The sequence below is a fragment of the Malus sylvestris genome, chromosome 17 (genome assembly GCF_916048215.2).
Source record: "Malus sylvestris chromosome 17, drMalSylv7.2, whole genome shotgun sequence".
Taxonomy (NCBI): Eukaryota; Viridiplantae; Streptophyta; class Magnoliopsida; order Rosales; family Rosaceae; genus Malus; species Malus sylvestris.
The window spans coordinates 6,428,241-6,447,226 of NC_062276.1; the positions used below are offsets into that span (position 1 = coordinate 6,428,241).

Sequence of the window (18,986 nt, forward strand, 5' to 3'; positions counted from 1 at the left end):
GAATTTGAATTAAGTACACATTAAAGGACGAAAACCAATATCCAATTTAATACCGGGTTTTTATTAAATTTTAATCTTCTTTAAGGAAAGTTTAAGACCCCTTTTATTTTTTCAAACAAAGTAGAGCTAAAGGACTTTTATTGTGGAGGGTAATAGGTAATTTTAAAAACGGAAAATATGAGGAAAAAAACAACAGTGTTGAACTAACTGTAATAAATCAACATTTCCCAGAAATTGGGTCGGCTTCCACTTTTGAATGCAAAACGGTCACTTGCCAATGTTACTAATGGGAATTCTCTGTCATGATCCTTTGCCATGGCTAGTTGTGGGTAACGCTGAATCAAATCTCACGCAATATCTATATATAATAGCAGTGTGAAAAACAACAGTGTAAGTATGCAGATAAAATATGTAACCAAAAAGATCACACACGGGCAAAGGAAGATATAGCTAGGGCGTGGACATTAATAATTGGTCATGTTTGAAAGTCAGTCGATCGATTCCCTCTCTTACCAAATCGTTTGTAACGAAAGCCGAGAGAAATCAGTTGAGAGGCATCGGTAACGTGCAGTGTTTGGCGTGGAGTGACAGAATAGAGATAACGAGCCATTCTTTCCCCATTTGACAAACTCCGAGCGAAGACAACTAGAGGCGTCAGTGCCGGAAGTTAAAATACTAAGTAATTTGTCATTCTTTTCAACCATGCGTTTGGCTACTTCAACCCTGTTTTGACGAAATGTTATTAAAAGATACAGAGCTGTGGAACCGAATGTGTCTTGAATTTCCAAGTCTTCCTATGCCATTAACTCCACCAACTGTTCTATATTGCGCACGCTGCAGTTGTTAAGCGGCCGGACTGCGTAGTGAAGAGCTGTACCGCCACTTGAAATTCTTTCACTTCCTACCTGGGGATGGTCGCGAAGAAACTGGATCGCTTTATCCCAGTCATTAGACTTCACATATTTGACGAAAGTTGCATGGATATCGTTTGCATTGCTCTCATGTCCTGCATGCCATATTTTATTTTAACTTTGTTAACTGCTAACTTTCCCCCGCAATATCTTAATTTGTGAGGGATCAAGGTATATATATATACTACCCGCATTGAGCCCTTGTTCCATTGCGAGCTCTGGCCTAGCTTCACGATCAGTTGGGGTTGGCCCATCATCATGATCAATCGGGGCTGCATACGCTTGAAGAAGTGACCTCTCATCTGAAAATGGAAATCTTGATGTTTAGATATTACCATCAAATCTTGATGTTCAGATATTACCATCAAATCTTGATGTTCAGATATTACCATCAATGCCTATGTGTGTGAGAAGTTCAGCTACTAATCAGAAAGCTTTATTAATCCACAATAAATACAAAATATTCCTCATCAAACCAGAACAGTACAATAAACTCTACATAAAAAATATAAGTACAAAAGATTATTATTTAAACTCTTTAAGACATAATTAACAATTTCAAGGCAGTTTATTATTTATACTCTTGAGTAATTTGTGACCTTTCAGTTAACAATAAACTCTACATAAAAAATATAAGTACAAAAGAAAAAAAGTTGTCAATCTCATGAAAAAAAATCAACTAAAAACTAACCGCAAAAGGTAGGCAATCAAATCAATACTCCTCCAAACCAAGATAAACCAAAATGTTGGCCTATCATCCTTCGAGTAAACACAAATATCAGCCTGAGTTCTCCTTCTCATCTGATTTATAACTTACCTCCTTGTCCAAGGACGCATCCAAGTACAAGAAGCCTAGTAGTGATTATGCCTTTATCGGAGAATTCACTTGTTCTGTTCTGAAGCTCAACAATTGTCTCAATGGTTTGTGATCTGGGATTCCACAACAGCTAGCACATTCTTGATCCACAGGCACCAGCAAACAGTTGGTGCATGGTACGTTGTCCATGCAAATAACACTTCTAAGCCAATATGAAAAGAAGTTAAAGACAGGAAATGGCTGTGTATGGCATAACTCAAAAGCAGAGACGTGAATGACACTTTCTTCTGAATCCTTTGAGGCATCCTGAGCATGAATACTGGCTCTTGTTTCCAGTTGGAATTGTTTTACATTAAAACCGCCCTTGCCAATAACCCACCAAATTTCCCAGCTCAACACATAATTTTCATGAAAACTCAGCTAGAGCTAGAGCTTCACCCCCATGTCCAGGAGGAAAACCATTAAAACCACCCTGGACAAATCCAGAACGGTTTTCATATCCTCCTGTCCATGACATTGGCAACATAGTGTGGGAAGGAGCCCGATTAGACAACATCGGATTTCTAGGTGAAAGGAAAGGCATAGGAAAGCCTGAAGGAGGCTTGTCCTTCCTAGGATTCTGATGCAGTAGATTAGACACTTCATAAAGTGCCCTCTTTGTCACATTTGGTTATGCAGATATCTCTCACTTTTGTTGAAAGTTAATATAGGAACCAAAAAACAAAAAACAAAGAACTTTTCATGTGAGTTTCATATAAGCATGTTTGGAGATTGAAAGTGACCAAGCTACAAAATCATATGCTTTTACAAATGTAAAAAGAAGACAAGAAAACTCTCGATACACCCACAAGTTTCCAGCGGCAGACTTCACTGACACACAGTGACTGCATACGTGAACCACCGGACCTTCATTTGTATACATAGACATATTTAGGGTATATATTTTGAGCACCAATAAATTTCCCAATAATAACATACACAGCTGGGAACACATATGAAATTAAAAACAACAAAATTCATTTCTAACACAAAAATAAGTTTGAAAAAAATTAACTTTTAATCAACAGATGAGCTCATACGACGTCATAAGATTTGCTCTATTAGCTCAATCAAAAGTCTAATGACATCTACATCATATAAAATCTTCTTTTGGAACATTTTTTCCTATGTTAGAGAACATGGAAGGAGCACAAAAATCGAAAGAGTACCAGCACCAATTCATGAGTTTCCATAGCACAAGTTGGAAGCTGATCTGGAGGAAGGACAACCCACCATATTGTTTGGAACTAGAAGTCTTGTGGTGACAACACTGTTCTCGTTGTCATCATCAAATGTAACTCCACCAAAACGATCTTCCTCTACAATCCTGTCATGAACTTTCAACAGAGCATCCGGGGCAGCACAATGCGGCTCCATTTCATTTCCCTCACCTAAATTTTCATGTTTATTTTGTTTGCTTGAATTTTTTGTTGGAGAGCTAAAGATAAGAATTACTCCCTCATCTGAGCCAAGAACAGAATCAGAAACCTAAATGTTTGCTGGGGTCTCCTCTAAGGGCTTTGACTATGTTGCAAACCTTCCCAATAACACCACTGAGCTTTTAGAAGGGCAGAGAATACGATACACAGTGTTGAGCAATTGATAATCCTCTGAAGGTTGCTTACTGCTTGAATCATTCCACTTTCCTTTCTTATAGTTGTTGTTACCCCCTCTTCTTTTAAACTGGATAATACGGCGTTTCTCGAAAAAGTTTCGATTGTTCCCATTCATCATACCCCTCAATACTAAAATCTAATAACTGAAGCGGACTAAATTTTAAGCAAACCTTAATACCTGGATTAAGCAAAAGAATAAAAAAAGTCGCCATTACTGCGAAAGAGCCGAATGCCACACTAATTTTCTCAAGCAATGAAACTGGGCTCATCATTCCCAATTTCGAACGGAACACTAAATTAAGCAAAAGCTATTGAATTCAGGGATTGCCAATACAAAAGTTAAGGTACCTTGATCTGGTAAAGTATTTCCAACGAGCTAGCAGCCGTAATTCGGGAGCGTTAGGCTTCGAGCCATCGCCCTAGGGTTCCAAAAACCAAACATAATCAGCTCAAGTACAAAACTGGAAGCAAAAAGGACACACCTTATGGGATAACCAAGCTTATACAACATCAAATTCAAGCGCTGCATTTTCTTTTCTGGGAACTAACCAAAACAAATCATGCAAGACAAAAGTTGGAATCTTTAGTTTCTTAACGACAGGAAACAATGAATTAGATGGAGGGTGATCGGAGAAATGAGAAGAACATAGCACAGGTCAGTCAGTAAAACTGTAAGATTATGGTTTGTGGGGAAGTTAATGAAATGTTTTTACCTTTTTACGTACTTGAGCGCTCGCGCGCAAGAGAGAGAGAGAGAGAGAGAGAGAGAGAGAGAGAATAAGAGGTAAAGGGAGTGTGGCTACCGCTTGCCGGGGCGACTGGCGGTCCCCATCTTCGCAGAGGAGAGAGATGAATCGAGGTAATGGAGCATGCAGTCTTGGACTTGCAGAGTTTTGCCTGTATTTTTTTAGGTGGAAGAGGAGGTGGGCTTCGACCCATTTCGAATTCGTTGGAAGGGCCTAACTTAACCTCGACGCATTTCAAATTCGACATGTCACAAGAAGTCCTGTGCATGTCCAATTTGATAAAATTCCCGAAATATTCAAAGATTCTTCTTGGGTTTAGATTTTGTGGTATACACAGAACATAAATCGGTGTCGTAATATAAGGGGAGAGATACGAAAAATGTATATTTATCCAGTATCCCTTATATTATGATATATAATGTACTGACTTGTGTTTTGAGTACATAAAATTTTTTCTCCCTTTACAGATGTTAATTCCAAATTCTAATGGGATCCTCGTGGGATAACTAAATATTTCAATGTTAAAACTTTAAAATAAAGGATAAAATTCAGTGACATATCCATTCAAATAAGAGGAAATTGAGGTGTATTCCATCAATTATTTCTTCATCGGCTTCTACAAGTTAGGTTATTATTCTTACAAAGACAACACCAAAACTAGATTTCTTCTCGCTCAAGAAACCCCCAAGAGCATTTAGCTCTGAACTAGTTTGGTATTTTTCATCGTTCCTACATGAAACAATGCAACGTCTGACTGTTTTTCAATCACGACCTTTGCAAACAGATGCTTTGATGGAAACAGTTTATGAATAGGGATGCCCGTTGTACCATTCAATCATCCAATTCATCCCTAAAATTCTGCAAAAGAATTTGTCAACAATGTTCTTATCGTTTTTTTCTTTTCTTAAAACAAGATCTGATCGGATAAATGGTTCTCATGATGATAGAGTATTCGGAAGATAGCCCATCTAGTGAAGAAAAAAAAATTAGAAATTGAACCATCGTGATGGAGACTGTTAGGAATCGAGCCCCAGATTAAAAACTCCGTCAAGTTACAGTTAATAGATTGCACGTGAGCTCCAAGTGCAAGGTTAAATTCATCATTTCAGCTCTATTAACCCGGTAAGCGTTCAAATCAGCCTATAAAGCGTCCCTCCCCTAGTCTGAAAGACTAAAACCATGAAATCGCTATCTACGTGTGGGTGCTGGAGTTTTTGCTGAAAAATGGGGTTGGAGACTGAGAGGCTCTCGAATTGAAATCTTCGACTCAAATCTAAAAGCTCTGAAGTTCCAACACCAATTACAGAAAACGATAGGCCTTCCTTCCCATTTTAGCTCACCGATTCCTGCCGAACCAATTTCATGTAATTTGGCTTTCTTTGTTTTTCTTACAACTTGCATTGTTTGAGTCATTTGATTGATTGGGTTTTATTTTTTCTTTGTTTTGTGTTTCAATGAGTTCAGTTGGAAGAATCGCTACCGAATTATGTTTTGGTTTTGAACTCAAACTTCTCTTACCCAAAAATAAGTCAAAGAAGCAAGTGGCCCTCTACCACAGTGGTGAAGTGGAATGTTGCTCTTACACCATGACGTGGGTTCGAACTTCGTTGGCTCTCTAATCTAACATTTAAGCTAACAAATGTATCATTTGACCAAAAATAAATAAATCAATCAAAGAAATATAAATGGAAGAAACCAGGAGAGAGACAAAATTTGCAGTCAAAATCGTTTTACACCCCTGCAAATCTGTGAGAGTTGAGATGTGGGTTATTAGGGGAGGCTAAATGAGATTTTTCTGTTTTGTTAGTGTGAAACAGAAAGAGGCGTAATGCGTTAATAGATGTAAAGTGACTAATTTAACCTTGTATGTGAGACTCATAGCAACATATTGACGAGACTTAACATAAATTTTAATTTGGGGCTCAATTCCTAACAATCCTCACTACAAGAGTTTATTTCCTAATTTGTTGTTTACTACATAGACTATTTTCCGAATACTATATCACTACGAAAACCATTTATCCGATGAAGGCTTCCAAACAAAGAAAAACCAATTAACGTCATAAATATGTCAAACATCAATTTGGCTTACAAGTGTTATGAGTTTTTTTTTTTTTTTTTTTTTGTTTCATTCGTATGGCAAAGTCTTGCATTGTACATTAGTCTAGGTACCATAGTGTAGGTACATTAATTAGTCTCGGTGCCATAGTGGAGGTGCAATGGTGTAGGTATAATATTTTCTTCTTAAGTGCATTAGTTTAGTTATATTACATGTTTAGAGGCAATGAATTAGTCTAGGTATAAAAGTGTCGGTACAATCATACTTATGTAGAAATTTCCCAATGATTGAAATATAATATATTTTTAAATGGATCGGCATAGTAATATGAATATAAGAGCAATTCCACCGGAGTGGATTTTGCCCAGGACCCAGGAGAAAAACAGGGCCAGCACCCTGTCAATCAACTCCATCCCTTCATGTTGATTGGTACCCAGCCCGAGCTGGGCAAGAGCCCAGCCCAAAAGAGACTGAGACAGAAGCCGGGGAGTTTGCCCAGCCCAAAAGAGACTGAGACAGAAGCCGGGGAGTTGGCCTGGCGCGTGCGCTTCACGCAGGCGTGGCGCGAGTGCCCGACAAGGTTTCAGAGCACGGGCCCGCGTGCAGGCGCACTCAGTCCCCCCCCCGTTGGCGACGTGGCTTCCCTTATGCCGTTGGATTTCCAACGGCTAGTTTTCTAGACCGTTGGATTTCCAACGGTAAAAAAAATTTTAAATTTTACTTTTAAAATAGACCGTTGGATCAAAGATCAACGGTCCAAGTTTTTTTCACAAAAAGTAAATAAAAAAAAAAGCCCAACGGTCATAAAAATGACCGTTGGCCACGTGGCAACTCCCTAGCTCTTGGATTTGAATATTTTTCAAATCCAACGGTCCAGATTAATTAAATATATTAAAATTCATTAAAAATTATTAAAAAATACAGAAAAATGATTAAAAAATACAGAAAATTTTAAAAAAATTACAGAAAATTTTGAAAAATGTTAATTTTTTTCCTATAAATACCTAACCCTCATCTTCTACCTTTACACCACATTTCAATATTTTCTACACTTTCTATACTATCTACATTTCAATATTTTCTACATTTCAAGAGAAAAAAATGTCTTCGTGGAAGCTCATTGAAGATGTTACGTTGTGTGAATGTTGGGTTCACACTACTCATGATCCGATTACGGGTAATGAGATGGATAAGCGAGAAATGTGGAGTAAAATTACGAAAGCGTTTTGCGATGTACATGGAGAAAACGCTAGAACTAGTCAAGGTCTTCAAGGTCGTTGGAAAAAACTAAACGCATACTTTACTTGTTGGAAAAACGTCATCTCTCATGCTTCCGGTAACCTCCGTAGTGGGACAAGTTTAGCGGATCAGGTGACAATATTTTTATTTATTTATATGCATTCCACTCACATTAATATTTTGATTTATTTAATTTCGTATGTAATTTTTATGTTATTTCTTATGTAATTTTTATGTAATTTTTATTTAATTTCTTATGTCATTTTTATTTAATTTCTTATGTCATTTTTATGTAATTTATATGCATTCCACCCGTATCAATATTTTGAATTTATTTATTTGTGTTACACCCGCATGTAATTAACACTATGTTATCCCACATTTTTATAGACACTACAAGCTCAAGCATTCTACAATTCAAAGAACGGGAACAAATCATTCACTAGATGGGAATGTTGGCAAATTGTCAAAGATTGCCCTAAATACAAAATTGTGGCAACTGGTCCAGAAGTTGTCATGCACGGTATGGGTCTACATAGTTCTTCAGAACCAGACATGGCCGAACAAGAAGCCGACACATTTCAAGACACGGAAGGGATGCCTGAACAAGTGCCCGAGACCTAACCGACTCGTCAGTCCCTCAGGCTCGTAGGTAAAAAGGCGTCAAAGAAAAAAGGTAGTTCTTCCAAGAATGACTACACTAAATATATGGAGGAACTTGCTCGCCAAGGTGAACTGAACATGGCACGAGAAAAGGTTAGAGATGAGGAAAAAGTTGCTGCTATGGCAGCAATATTAGCAGCTACTGAGGCCCGTGATGCGGCGGCTGAGAGACAAACAGAAATAGTTAATCGAGAGAACGAGCTGGTTAGAGAAGCACTTCATCGAGAAAATGAATTGCTTCTAGAAGAAAGGATGGCTCAAGCAGATCGTGATACTATGAGCAAGTCTCTAGTAGGACTGTCTCCGAATTCTAAATATTTTTGGACATCGGAAAAAAGAGATGTCATGCGAAGGAGGCGTGCAAGAGATGCGGAAACAAGTCAAGGGGGTTCTAGCTACTTTTGTGACAACCAAGATCCTAGCATCACATATCCTAACTCGAGAGACTTTGTATAATTTTTATGTATTTTTTATGTTTTTTCTTTCTTTTTTCTTTTGAACTTTATTTAATTTCTTATGTCATTTCTTATGTTTTTTTCTTTTTTTAGGTTTGAACTTTATTTAATTTCTTATGTATTTTTTATGTAATTTTTTATGTATTTTTTATGTTATTTCTTATGTAATTTTTAAAACTTTATTTATTTTTATTTAATTTATTATGAAATTTGAATGTAATTCTTTATTTATTTTTAAAACTTTATTTCTTTTGTACTTTATTTAAACACATGAAATAAGATTACATAAACTCACCAAATAAATTTAAAAACAAAACACACTACATAGAATTACATAAACTCACCAAATAAATAGAATTACATAAACTCACCAAATAAACTTAAAAACAAAACACACTACATAGAATTACATAAACTCACCAAATAAACTTAAAAACAAAACACACTATATAGAATTACATAAACTTAAAAAAAAAATACAATTTATTCTTCAACCACAAGCCTCATTCTAATTATCTTCGCCTTCATGCAATCCCCACTGGTGCTCAATCAAGTCATTCTGGCGGGTTACGTGCCAGTATGGCTCTTGCACATTAGTGTACCGCTGAACGATCAATTCATTGTAACGTCCATCGCGTTCCAACGGCTCGTGTTGCACTGGATCTTCGGTCCCATCATGAGCACAATAGATACGTGTTCTTGAGTTGTTCATCGGATCCGGCTCATATTCATCGACGGCATCATAATCATACTCATCTTCAACAATCATGTTGTGGAGAATAATACACGTCATCATGATGGATCGAAGAGCCTCGACATCAAACATTCTAGCTGCAGCCCTGATAATCGCCCAACGAGCTTGCAGGATACCAAAACAACGCTCGACATCCTTCCTACACCCTTCTTGACATTTTGCAAAGTGTTTTTCCTTTTCAGTCTGTGGATGTGGCACTGTTTTGGCAAATGTTGACCACCTTGGGTAAATGCCATCTGCAAGGTAGTATGATCCCTCGTATTGGGTACCATTAATGGTATATGTGCATCTCGGCGAGTTTCCTTGCAGCAGTTCGTCGAACACTGGGGATTGGGCAAGGACATTTAAGTCATTCTGAGCTCCTGGAACACCAAAAAAAGCATGCCAAATCCATGTATCAAATGAAGCCACCGCTTCCAAAATGATGCTTTTGGTTCCTTTTCTGTTGCCATATGCTCCTTGCCACGCACTTGGACAGTTTTTCCAAGTCCAGTGCATGCAGTCCATGCTTCCAATCATGCCAGGGAAGCCTCGCATCTCACCCTTCCTCAGAAGCCTTCGCATGTCCCTTGGCGTGGGTGTCCGGAGGTACTCATTGGTGTAGAGGGCTTCAATTGCAGAGCAAAACCGCATCAGGGACTCCAAAACAGTTGTTTTTCCCATCCTCGCGATCTCATCCACTTGATCTGCAGATGCTCCATATGCAAGCATTCGCAAGGATGCCGTAATTTTTTGCTCGAGAATAAGACCTAGAACATGAAAACCATCCTCTTTTTGCACAAAGTATGAATCATGGTTGCAAATATCACTCATGATTTTGTTGAACAAATTTCGTTGCATTCTAAAACGCTATCTAAAAATATGATCAGGGAATATGCTATTGGGAATAAAATAATATTCCAATAGATTTTTACCTCGTTTTTCCCTTTTTCTATCGAGGTTTGCAACACATCTTGGTTTGGCTATCTGACCCACGGCTTCCATGACACGGCGGGAATGTGAGGCCTTCTGCCTTCTATGGTGATCATCCTCATCCTCCTCCATGAAGAAAGCCTCATCTCCACCTCCACTTCCACCTTCCTCGAGATTGGCCAATTTTGCCTATTGTGCCAACAACCTTTGTTGTTGCTCCTGCAACTGTTTATACACCCTTCTTGAAAAAGACATTGTAATAAAAACTCAAGATTTGAAAACGATGAACAAGGATTCTGAGCTAAAAAGAAGGATTGAGCTTGGTGTGAGGATGGATGTAGGGATGTAGGGTTTATATGGACAAAAAAAAGAAAGGATGGGGTTCTGGACAATGCCACGTGGCACTACGTGATTGGTTGAAAATCTTATCGAAATCTTGGCTAAATTATTGTAAACCGGAAGTGACACGTGGCGTGTCGGGATTGGTCGAAAATATTATCGGAAATCTATTCACAAAATAGTACGTTCAGATAATGACATGTGGCATGACGAGATTGGTTAAAAATCCTATCCGAAATTAAAACTATTTTATTTTTTTATTCTTTTAGACAAAATTTAAAAATATTTTAAATGGGCTGGGTGCCAGCGCATTTTGTAGGGATGGAGATCGTTTGTGCCAGCGCATTTTTTTAGGGGTGGAGATGCCTTGGCCTATTACTGTTCATTGGAGTCTGTTACTGTTCATTTGAGTGGATAAATGCGCTGGGTGCTGGCGCAAAGTCCTTAGGGGTGGAATTGCTCTAAAATGATTTAAATTTGGAAGGAGGATCAAAGTAGTTTAGTTGATGCTCAAATATGTAAAGTTCAATCTATTTAAAATAATAAGAAATCAAGCAATAAATGAGATTCTAAAAGTATAATATTTTTTTTTGTCAAACGATATATTTTGTTAGATTATATGTTAGATTAGTCATCGAAGAGATTTGAACTCACGCCGTCATGCAAGGGCTCTCAACACCTTTCTACCAAAAACAAAAAGGACTAAACATGTGGGATATGAATGCGAACATAAATACAAGGTTAAAGGACTAAACATTCTTGAAGTTGGAGTTTATTACCGAATCCGGAATACATACATTATACATACATTATACATTATACATTATACATTCTTTAGGCCCAAAAACAGAAAGAGTTTGCAGAAATCCTTTATCATTATTCTTTAAGCAAATTCTAAAAACTTCGTCAAAAGTGACAGAAACAAATATCAATGCAAAATAAGTAAACTGTTTAAGATTTGAAGGACCAAGGTTTGCCTTTTTTGTTGATCAAAAATATTCCAGCTCCATAAGTAGAAATGAAGATCTCAACAAGAAGGGAAAATTGCATCCATACGAAGGAGACAACCGGAACACTAGCAAGTAAAATGATCGGAGCCACTATCCACTCTTTTGCTTCCAGCATAAGAAAAAGGGTTGAAGAAAACGCGATCATCATGGTAACGATAGAGGAGAAGAGGGTGAAAAGGCCTATTATCATCTTTGTTGGCAGTGATTTACGGAAATCTTCTTCAGCATAACGCGAGTTGAGAATTCCTAAGAATGTCACAACTGAAGTTGTTGAAGAAAAAAGTGAAAAGACATCCGCAATTATAAAGACCATAAATATCCTTTTATTTAAGAACACGGGAAAGCCTGCCTTGCTTCCACCAGGAACTGAGAACACTGCAATAAACATAATTGTAACAATAAGAGCAGCTACAACCGTACAAGAAGTTGCAGTTGCTTTCATTGATCTTTCACATTCATTTGCCAATTCCTTGTGGTTCTTAGTAAATAGGTCACGGGCGGTCATGCCATCTGTATAGTTAACAACTTCAAGAAACTTGGAAGGCACAATTTTCTCGACCTCCTGCATTTCAGTGAATAGAAGAAACTTAAATATCTTTCTTTAATTTATTTTCTTCAAAGGCAATCAAATCTAATCCCAAGTAATTAATATTTTTGTACTCTTACAAATCCTTGATGTATGCCCTTTGACCTTGAATATATATGCTCAAATCTAATCCTAAATAGCCTAACATTCTGAGTTCGTAACAGTAATCAACATTTCATTTTTGTGATTTCATTTTTTTTAGACAGAATGGGATTTCATTTTTAATTTGGTTGTTTCCTATATGAGAGTGCAAATTGCTGTCACAAATAATCAAGTCTAATCAAGTAATACCGATTGACCACGTGAATAGAACTTTATACAGTAAAACCTATTAATTTATAGTGGACCTTGTGGATTGCTTTGGTGGTAAACTCCTTTTTCTTTAACTCACTTCGTCCTATTAAACTCTCATCCATTTAGTCCAGCTTAAAATAGCAATATTGTTTGTAAAATTTTGGTCCCAATTTCAGCCGATCATAAATCTAAATTATCTCCATTTTGTAATAAGCTATATTTCTTTTAGATCACGTCCTAAGAAGAGAGGTGGTGTTTAAATAGAATAATCTCATATGGGTTTGAATGAGGCCACATACTAAAGTCACTTAAGTTTGTATTACTTCGTTATATATAAAGATATTGGTAATGGTGGTGGTCAGTTCACATTTATATTGAGTCTGTCATAATTCTATATCAAATTCGCTGTCAATGAGAGTCAAATTTGAAATTTGATCTACATTATAGTGAAATTTGATTTCTTGATTAGAAAAATATAAAATATATATAGGAAGAAATTCTAACCTTAAACCATTGTAATTCTCTCTGCATTTGCAATGCTGCACATTGGATATGTTTAAGTTGTGCAGGTGGGGATAACCTCGCTGCTGAATGTAGTAACGTATTGTTGAACTTATCTACTCTGGATTCAGTACGAACATTCATGACTCGGATAAAGTCATGGAAAAAGTTATAGACTTTTTCTTGACGGCATTCAATGGAAAACTGAAACATGCCCTTTTCATTTTCGTCATATATCCCTAAAGCTAGGATATTTGCAGTAAACAGCTGACGAAGAAACTCATCATTCCCATGTTCAACAGCCTTGAAGAGTGCTGTTTGTACGGAACTTCCTTGCATTTGTTTAAGGCTTAAACCTTCTGTCATTTTGCACATGCCTTGTAAAACTTCAAGGGATTGGACATGGATTTGTTTCATTTTGTACATGTGATCGATTCCTAGGTTGACATAGAAGAATTATTAATCATTAAGTTTCGAAAAGTACGACCAAAAGAAGTTCTAAGCGATGACTGGATAAATATTAGAGTAAAACTTGAACGAAAAGATTAACAAAGTGTTGAAATGAAGCATTACCGAAAAGTTTACAGAGATTTGAGACGAGCCCTCGCAGTAAAGCCATAACTACAATATTGCAAATACAAAAATGTTTTGCATTAGCTATTCAAAGAATTTGTTAATTAGGTATGATCTAGAAGAAAGTAAAAGATGCGCCTGAGGTCATAACTCTCGTTTTACATGGATAATACATACCTGAGCGAATTATGAGATCCCTTTGATCATTAACCGGGTCATTGGCTTGTTTTTGAACATCTATACGAACATCACGGATCCCAGAAGCATGTCGTATGTGTATACCTATCAAGAAAATAAACACATGCCTCTAGTCAATATATAGAACTTTTTTTTAAGTCGAGGGTCTGGACACATTGAAGCCTTTCTTTTACTGTATAAATATTTATTTCTGTGAAAAGAGAAACTAAGGTGCATACCCAAAATAAATGATTAATGGACACTGATACCGATAAAAGTACACATTAAATTTTTAACACTTATTTTTAGACACTAAAAAATAAACTCTAAGAGAGAAAATAACTTACACTAAAATATTTGAGCAAGACCCAAAACCAAAATTCTAATTTAACTCGTAACCTTAAACCTTAACTGCCACCACATATTGAAGTTGTGCCGCTATAGAACTCATCGCATCTCACCTTAAAAAAACTTGTGAAACAATGAGGGATCTGTGAACTCGAACTTGAAACACGTTTGTATATGAGTACATCAAATATAAGTTTGTCTTATTTGTCTATTTGTATGCAAGGGACTTACCGGCGAAGACAAACATAAGAGCCATTTAGGTTTTGGCGCATTTGTTTTACTATTTCTTGACTTAAACTAGTGAAGAAAAGCATAGTGTGGAGACATAAATTAATCACATCCAAACATAGTATGTCAAGTGGATTATAAGCTCAATTTGACATAACTACCTCGGATATCGTGAGAAACCCCCATCTCCATTCTAATGGGTTAAGCAAACCAACCCCTCCTACGGACCGGCAAATGCCACAACTATCGGGCCCTAACCCCCGATTCTCGGCAAGCTAGCTAGCAAGCATTTTGTTTTTCTTCAAGGGACAGGGTTGTCGACCCCTTGCACCTCAGCCCTATATGAAGTTGATGTTCAATCATAAAATTAATTGACAATATAGGGAGTAACCCAATTCATTATAAGTCCTTGCAATGTTTCTCTTTTCACCAATGTGGGATTCTTTACCTTCACATCATCACATAGCCCCTTACGGGTGATTAACTTTTGAACCAAATACGTGGATAACACAAATTAGGTGATATTGAGCACGTGTGACCATTGGGCTTCATAACCTATTGGTGTCTAAGCAGGCATGGGAAGGGAGACTCATTGACTTGCCTAAGCCCGCTACGGCCTACTAGTAGACGATTTATGGACCTCTTCCACTATAAGTAGCCAAGTCATACAAGGAAACTGGTTTATCACAAACTCTATTTAGAACTCTCCAGTGAATTTTAGTTTTTCTCAAACACTTTTTGACTTAGACATCGTAGACATAAATCTCCATCCAGACATAGAATGCATTTTATTGTTTTAATTTTTTTTCATATTAAGTATAAAATATATAAAAAAAAAATCAGGTTTTGAGATAAATCAAGGGGTGTGCTATCCACACACCCCATTTTACTTCTCACATACCCCTTGATAATTTCTGTCCGTTGATCTTCTTCAATTCATCCGATCCGACGGCCGAAAATTAAAAAGGTGTGTGAGAAGTAAAATGAGGTGTGTGAGAAGTAAAATGAGGTGTGTGGATATCACACCCCTAAATCAAATTGTGGGAATCGTGTGTAGGAAATATCTTATTGAAAAACGGGCCAACGCCCACCCAACTAGAGGGACAGAGAAATTAATAGGGTATAAAATTCATCATAGAATAAAGAATGTAGTTACTAACTGTTATAGATCCATTGTTGCCAGAATCTGAGACGCGTTCCACTTAAAAAGAGAGAGGGCATACAAGCCAATTCCTGTAAAGGTGTTTTCCCAGTAGAGTTTGTGGCAAATGCCAAGTTTGAACAACGCTGAATTAAATCCAATGCAATATCTACAATAGGGAAAAAAGAAGAAGAAGAAGAATTATATACATGAAAAAAAAAAAAAGTAATCAATATTTGTTAGGGAACATGCCATTTAAACACATTCTTAAATACATGTGAGTTCTAAAAATAATGAAACGGCCCACCTTAGTTATAGTGTGTCAGAAAATGTGTGCGAATATTGTATCTAAAACATTTATGTACCCAGTTCTTTGGAGCTAAAACAGTGGGAAATAAGATCAGCACCAGTCTGACAGTTATCTTGGGTCGACGTCAAAGCTTCCAATGGAGTAACTGAATAGAGATAGCGAGCCAATCCCCAATGGCCGCCATGACAAGCCATGATTAGTGGGATCATATTCTGGAGATTGCATGGTATGCAAAGTAATCTCTTGTTCTTTTCGATTATGCATCTAGCCACTTCGGGTACTATTAGCGTAGCTAAAGTTATAGCTGTGACACCATTAGCGTCTTCTATTTCCAAGTCTTGCTCTGTCATCAACTCCACTAGTTCTTTCGCCATATATTCGTTTTCCATTGAAACTGCCATGTGAAGAGCTGTTGAGCCTGATAATGAACCTCTTTCTCTGATTGCGTCGGGATGCTTAGTAAGATACTTCTTTGCAGAACTCCAGTCACCTTTTGCAACAGCATCAATCAAGGGTTGATGGTGGGGGAACTCACTGAAGTCGCCGTTACTTTTATAATACTCTGTCAAGTAATATTATTTATTATTTGTTAACTGAACATCAAGAATTTGGGGACGAATTATACATGATGTTGAAATAAAAGAGAACTGAATGAAATAAAATTAAACAAAACAATAAAGATTCATGCATGCTGCAGTAGATATCACATAATATTACCACGTACGTACCCTCATTCCGCTTCAGACCGGTATTCAGCTCTTCATCCTCTGCATCGATCACGCATGGTGACTTTATTAGAAGAAGAAAACTAAATCTTAATAGTTATAATATTGGATTTAACTTGGAAAGGAGACATGTAGTACGTGCGTACACGTACCTGTGTTTTCCAAGGCTTGATCGGCCGGCTTCAACTTTTCAGCCAAAGTATCCCAGGCGACTTTGGCCGAGCTAATGCACCGGATAATAAAATAAGTATCATCCCCGCAACAAGTTTGGATTGCATGTAAAACCTTGGCATTATTCTTCCTCCAAACCATAAATTCCGCTTCACCATCTTCTCGTCTAGGAGGTTCAAAGGTCTCTTCCACAACCTCCCAAAGATCTTCAGCCAACAAGTAGGTTTTAAAGTGGAAACTCCAATCTTCATAATTATCATGACTAAGAACTTTAAGATTAGCAATTACACTAGAAACAACTGTAGCTGCCATGTTTAATCTGCAAATGTAATCAATTATCCAAAGTGATATTAGGTCGATTAATTAAGAAAATAATGAAACAAAACAATATAACTAACTCACTCTGTTCGATCGAGTAGTGGCAATCTTCAAAAATAAGTAAGCTGCAACTATTATCCAATGAGCTTAAGTAAATTCCCACTCTGTGCACTTAGAGTGACCACACTTCTGGTGTATATATAGATGTATAGCAAATGAGCAATGAAAAGGACAAGAGACTCGGAAGACTATGCCACCAAATACTCCATTAATTCGAGGCAGATTCTCTGCCCTCCCACTTTTCGTGCCCTCCCCTGCCCTTCTGTTTTGTGTGGTCACAGTTAAGTCACGTCAACATTTAATATTATTTTTTTATAAAGATAATAAGACAAAAATGAATAGTAATATAAAATATTGACGTGGCTTAACCGTGACCACACAAACAGAAGGGCACGGGAAGTGGGAAGGCAGAGAATCTGCCACCCCATTAATTTCCTAGTCGGTGTTAACTACGCGAATTCAATAATGGGAGAGTTCTATCCCTAGGAGAAATTTTTCATTGTGACTGGAACACGGGTGGTACACCACGTGTTTTTATATATTTCATAGTGTAGATACTATTGTTTGTTAATTTTTTTTTTAATTAAATTTATAAAAACAGTCAGGTTATAATACAAAATAATCTTATTTACGCCCTTTTAAATCTAAATGCCCCAAGCAGTTTCGTATGGCGGTATGTAGATAGAAGCCTCTCCCGTTAATTATTGAAGACAAGAAGTGTATGGCTGAAACTAGGGATAGAAAGATTTTCCAGTGTGACCGGAACACGGATTTGGTACATCACGTATCACTATATAAATGGTGGGATATGTGTGTTAAAAATTTAATAACTTAAAAAATAAAATTTCTCACCACTTATATAAAAACACGTGATGTACCACCCGTGTTCCGGTCACAATAAAAAATTTCTCCTAGGAATAGTACTCTCCCATTATTGAATGCCCTTGCCCAAGATTTCAACCGGAACACGGGCGGTATCTAATTTTACTCTAAAATTTAAAATTTATTATCACATCATATTAAATGCCCTTGCCCACTTTTATTGTTTTTTTATTTTCTTTCTAAAATTCCTACTTTAATATCAATTAAGGCTTAAAAATAGGAATTTTGATTTCTACAAATCAATTTAGAATTTTAAAATGGAAGATTTTTAAATAACATTTTGTTAATGAGAAATAAACTGTATATTAAAATTTCTACAGATAATGCACAAAACCAAACAAATGTATTAATATGTTGACACAATAAACAATATACTATAACAACAACAAGTAGTTTAGTGGTAAGGGCGCAAACTGCGGCTTCCCAATAAACAAAAAAATATGGGAGGTCCCAGATTCGATGCTCCGAGTTGGTGAGTTTGTGTGACTGTGGTCATGGTCAGGGTGAAATTACTAGCCTCTCCGGGCCCGAAAAGGGTGGACAATCGTGGTTTGCCACTAGTTGTCCCCCTTTTATATGGGAGAAAAATAAACAATATACTATAAAGGTGTATAAATATAGGTACATAAATATATATTCATGTACATATATGCATATATAGGTACACATATATACATAGGTTCATATGTAGAGGTATACAAATGTGTATATAAGTGCATATATATTGGTACATGTGTATACAAATGTGTATATAAGTGCATATATATTGCTACCTCTACATCCCCAATTACCATAACCCACATTAACACCACCACCATTATCGCTACCACCAACACCACAACCATCACCACAATCACCTATGACTGCAAGTCTGCAACCACCACCTCAAACATGGCTAACAAGAAGAATCATAAGTATAAAGTGGAGTTGGAATTTTTTTTTTTTTTTTTTTAAGATTGAAGTGCATACATTATTAGAAAACACACACACACACACAAATATTAAAAAATTATCTTAGGAGTTCCTAGAAATTTTTTATTCTAAGTTCCTAGAAATTTTTTATTCTAACCATTGCTCTTTAATTTAGGAAATTAAGTGATTACGAACTAATA

The 18,986-nt window shown here is 36.8% G+C and overlaps 1 protein-coding gene and 1 pseudogene across 1 annotated transcript; both read right to left on the reverse strand.

The window, feature by feature from the left end:
- Positions 1 to 330: 330 nt before the first annotated feature.
- Positions 331 to 18,986, reverse strand: part of LOC126610058 (KH domain-containing protein At4g18375-like) — a 30,632-nt pseudogene continuing 11,976 nt past the window's right edge.
- On the reverse strand, positions 11,307 to 17,147 carry LOC126610056 (uncharacterized). Its single transcript, XM_050278029.1, has 9 exons — positions 17,017 to 17,147; positions 16,596 to 16,933; positions 16,447 to 16,485; positions 15,774 to 16,280; positions 15,428 to 15,577; positions 13,692 to 13,796; positions 13,515 to 13,562; positions 12,945 to 13,378; positions 11,307 to 12,122 (listed from the first exon to the last, which is right to left on the reverse strand). Exons 2-9 carry the CDS (start codon positions 16,924 to 16,926, stop codon positions 11,502 to 11,504), a joined length of 2,235 nt encoding a protein of 744 aa, XP_050133986.1. The 5' UTR covers positions 16,927 to 16,933; positions 17,017 to 17,147; the 3' UTR covers positions 11,307 to 11,501.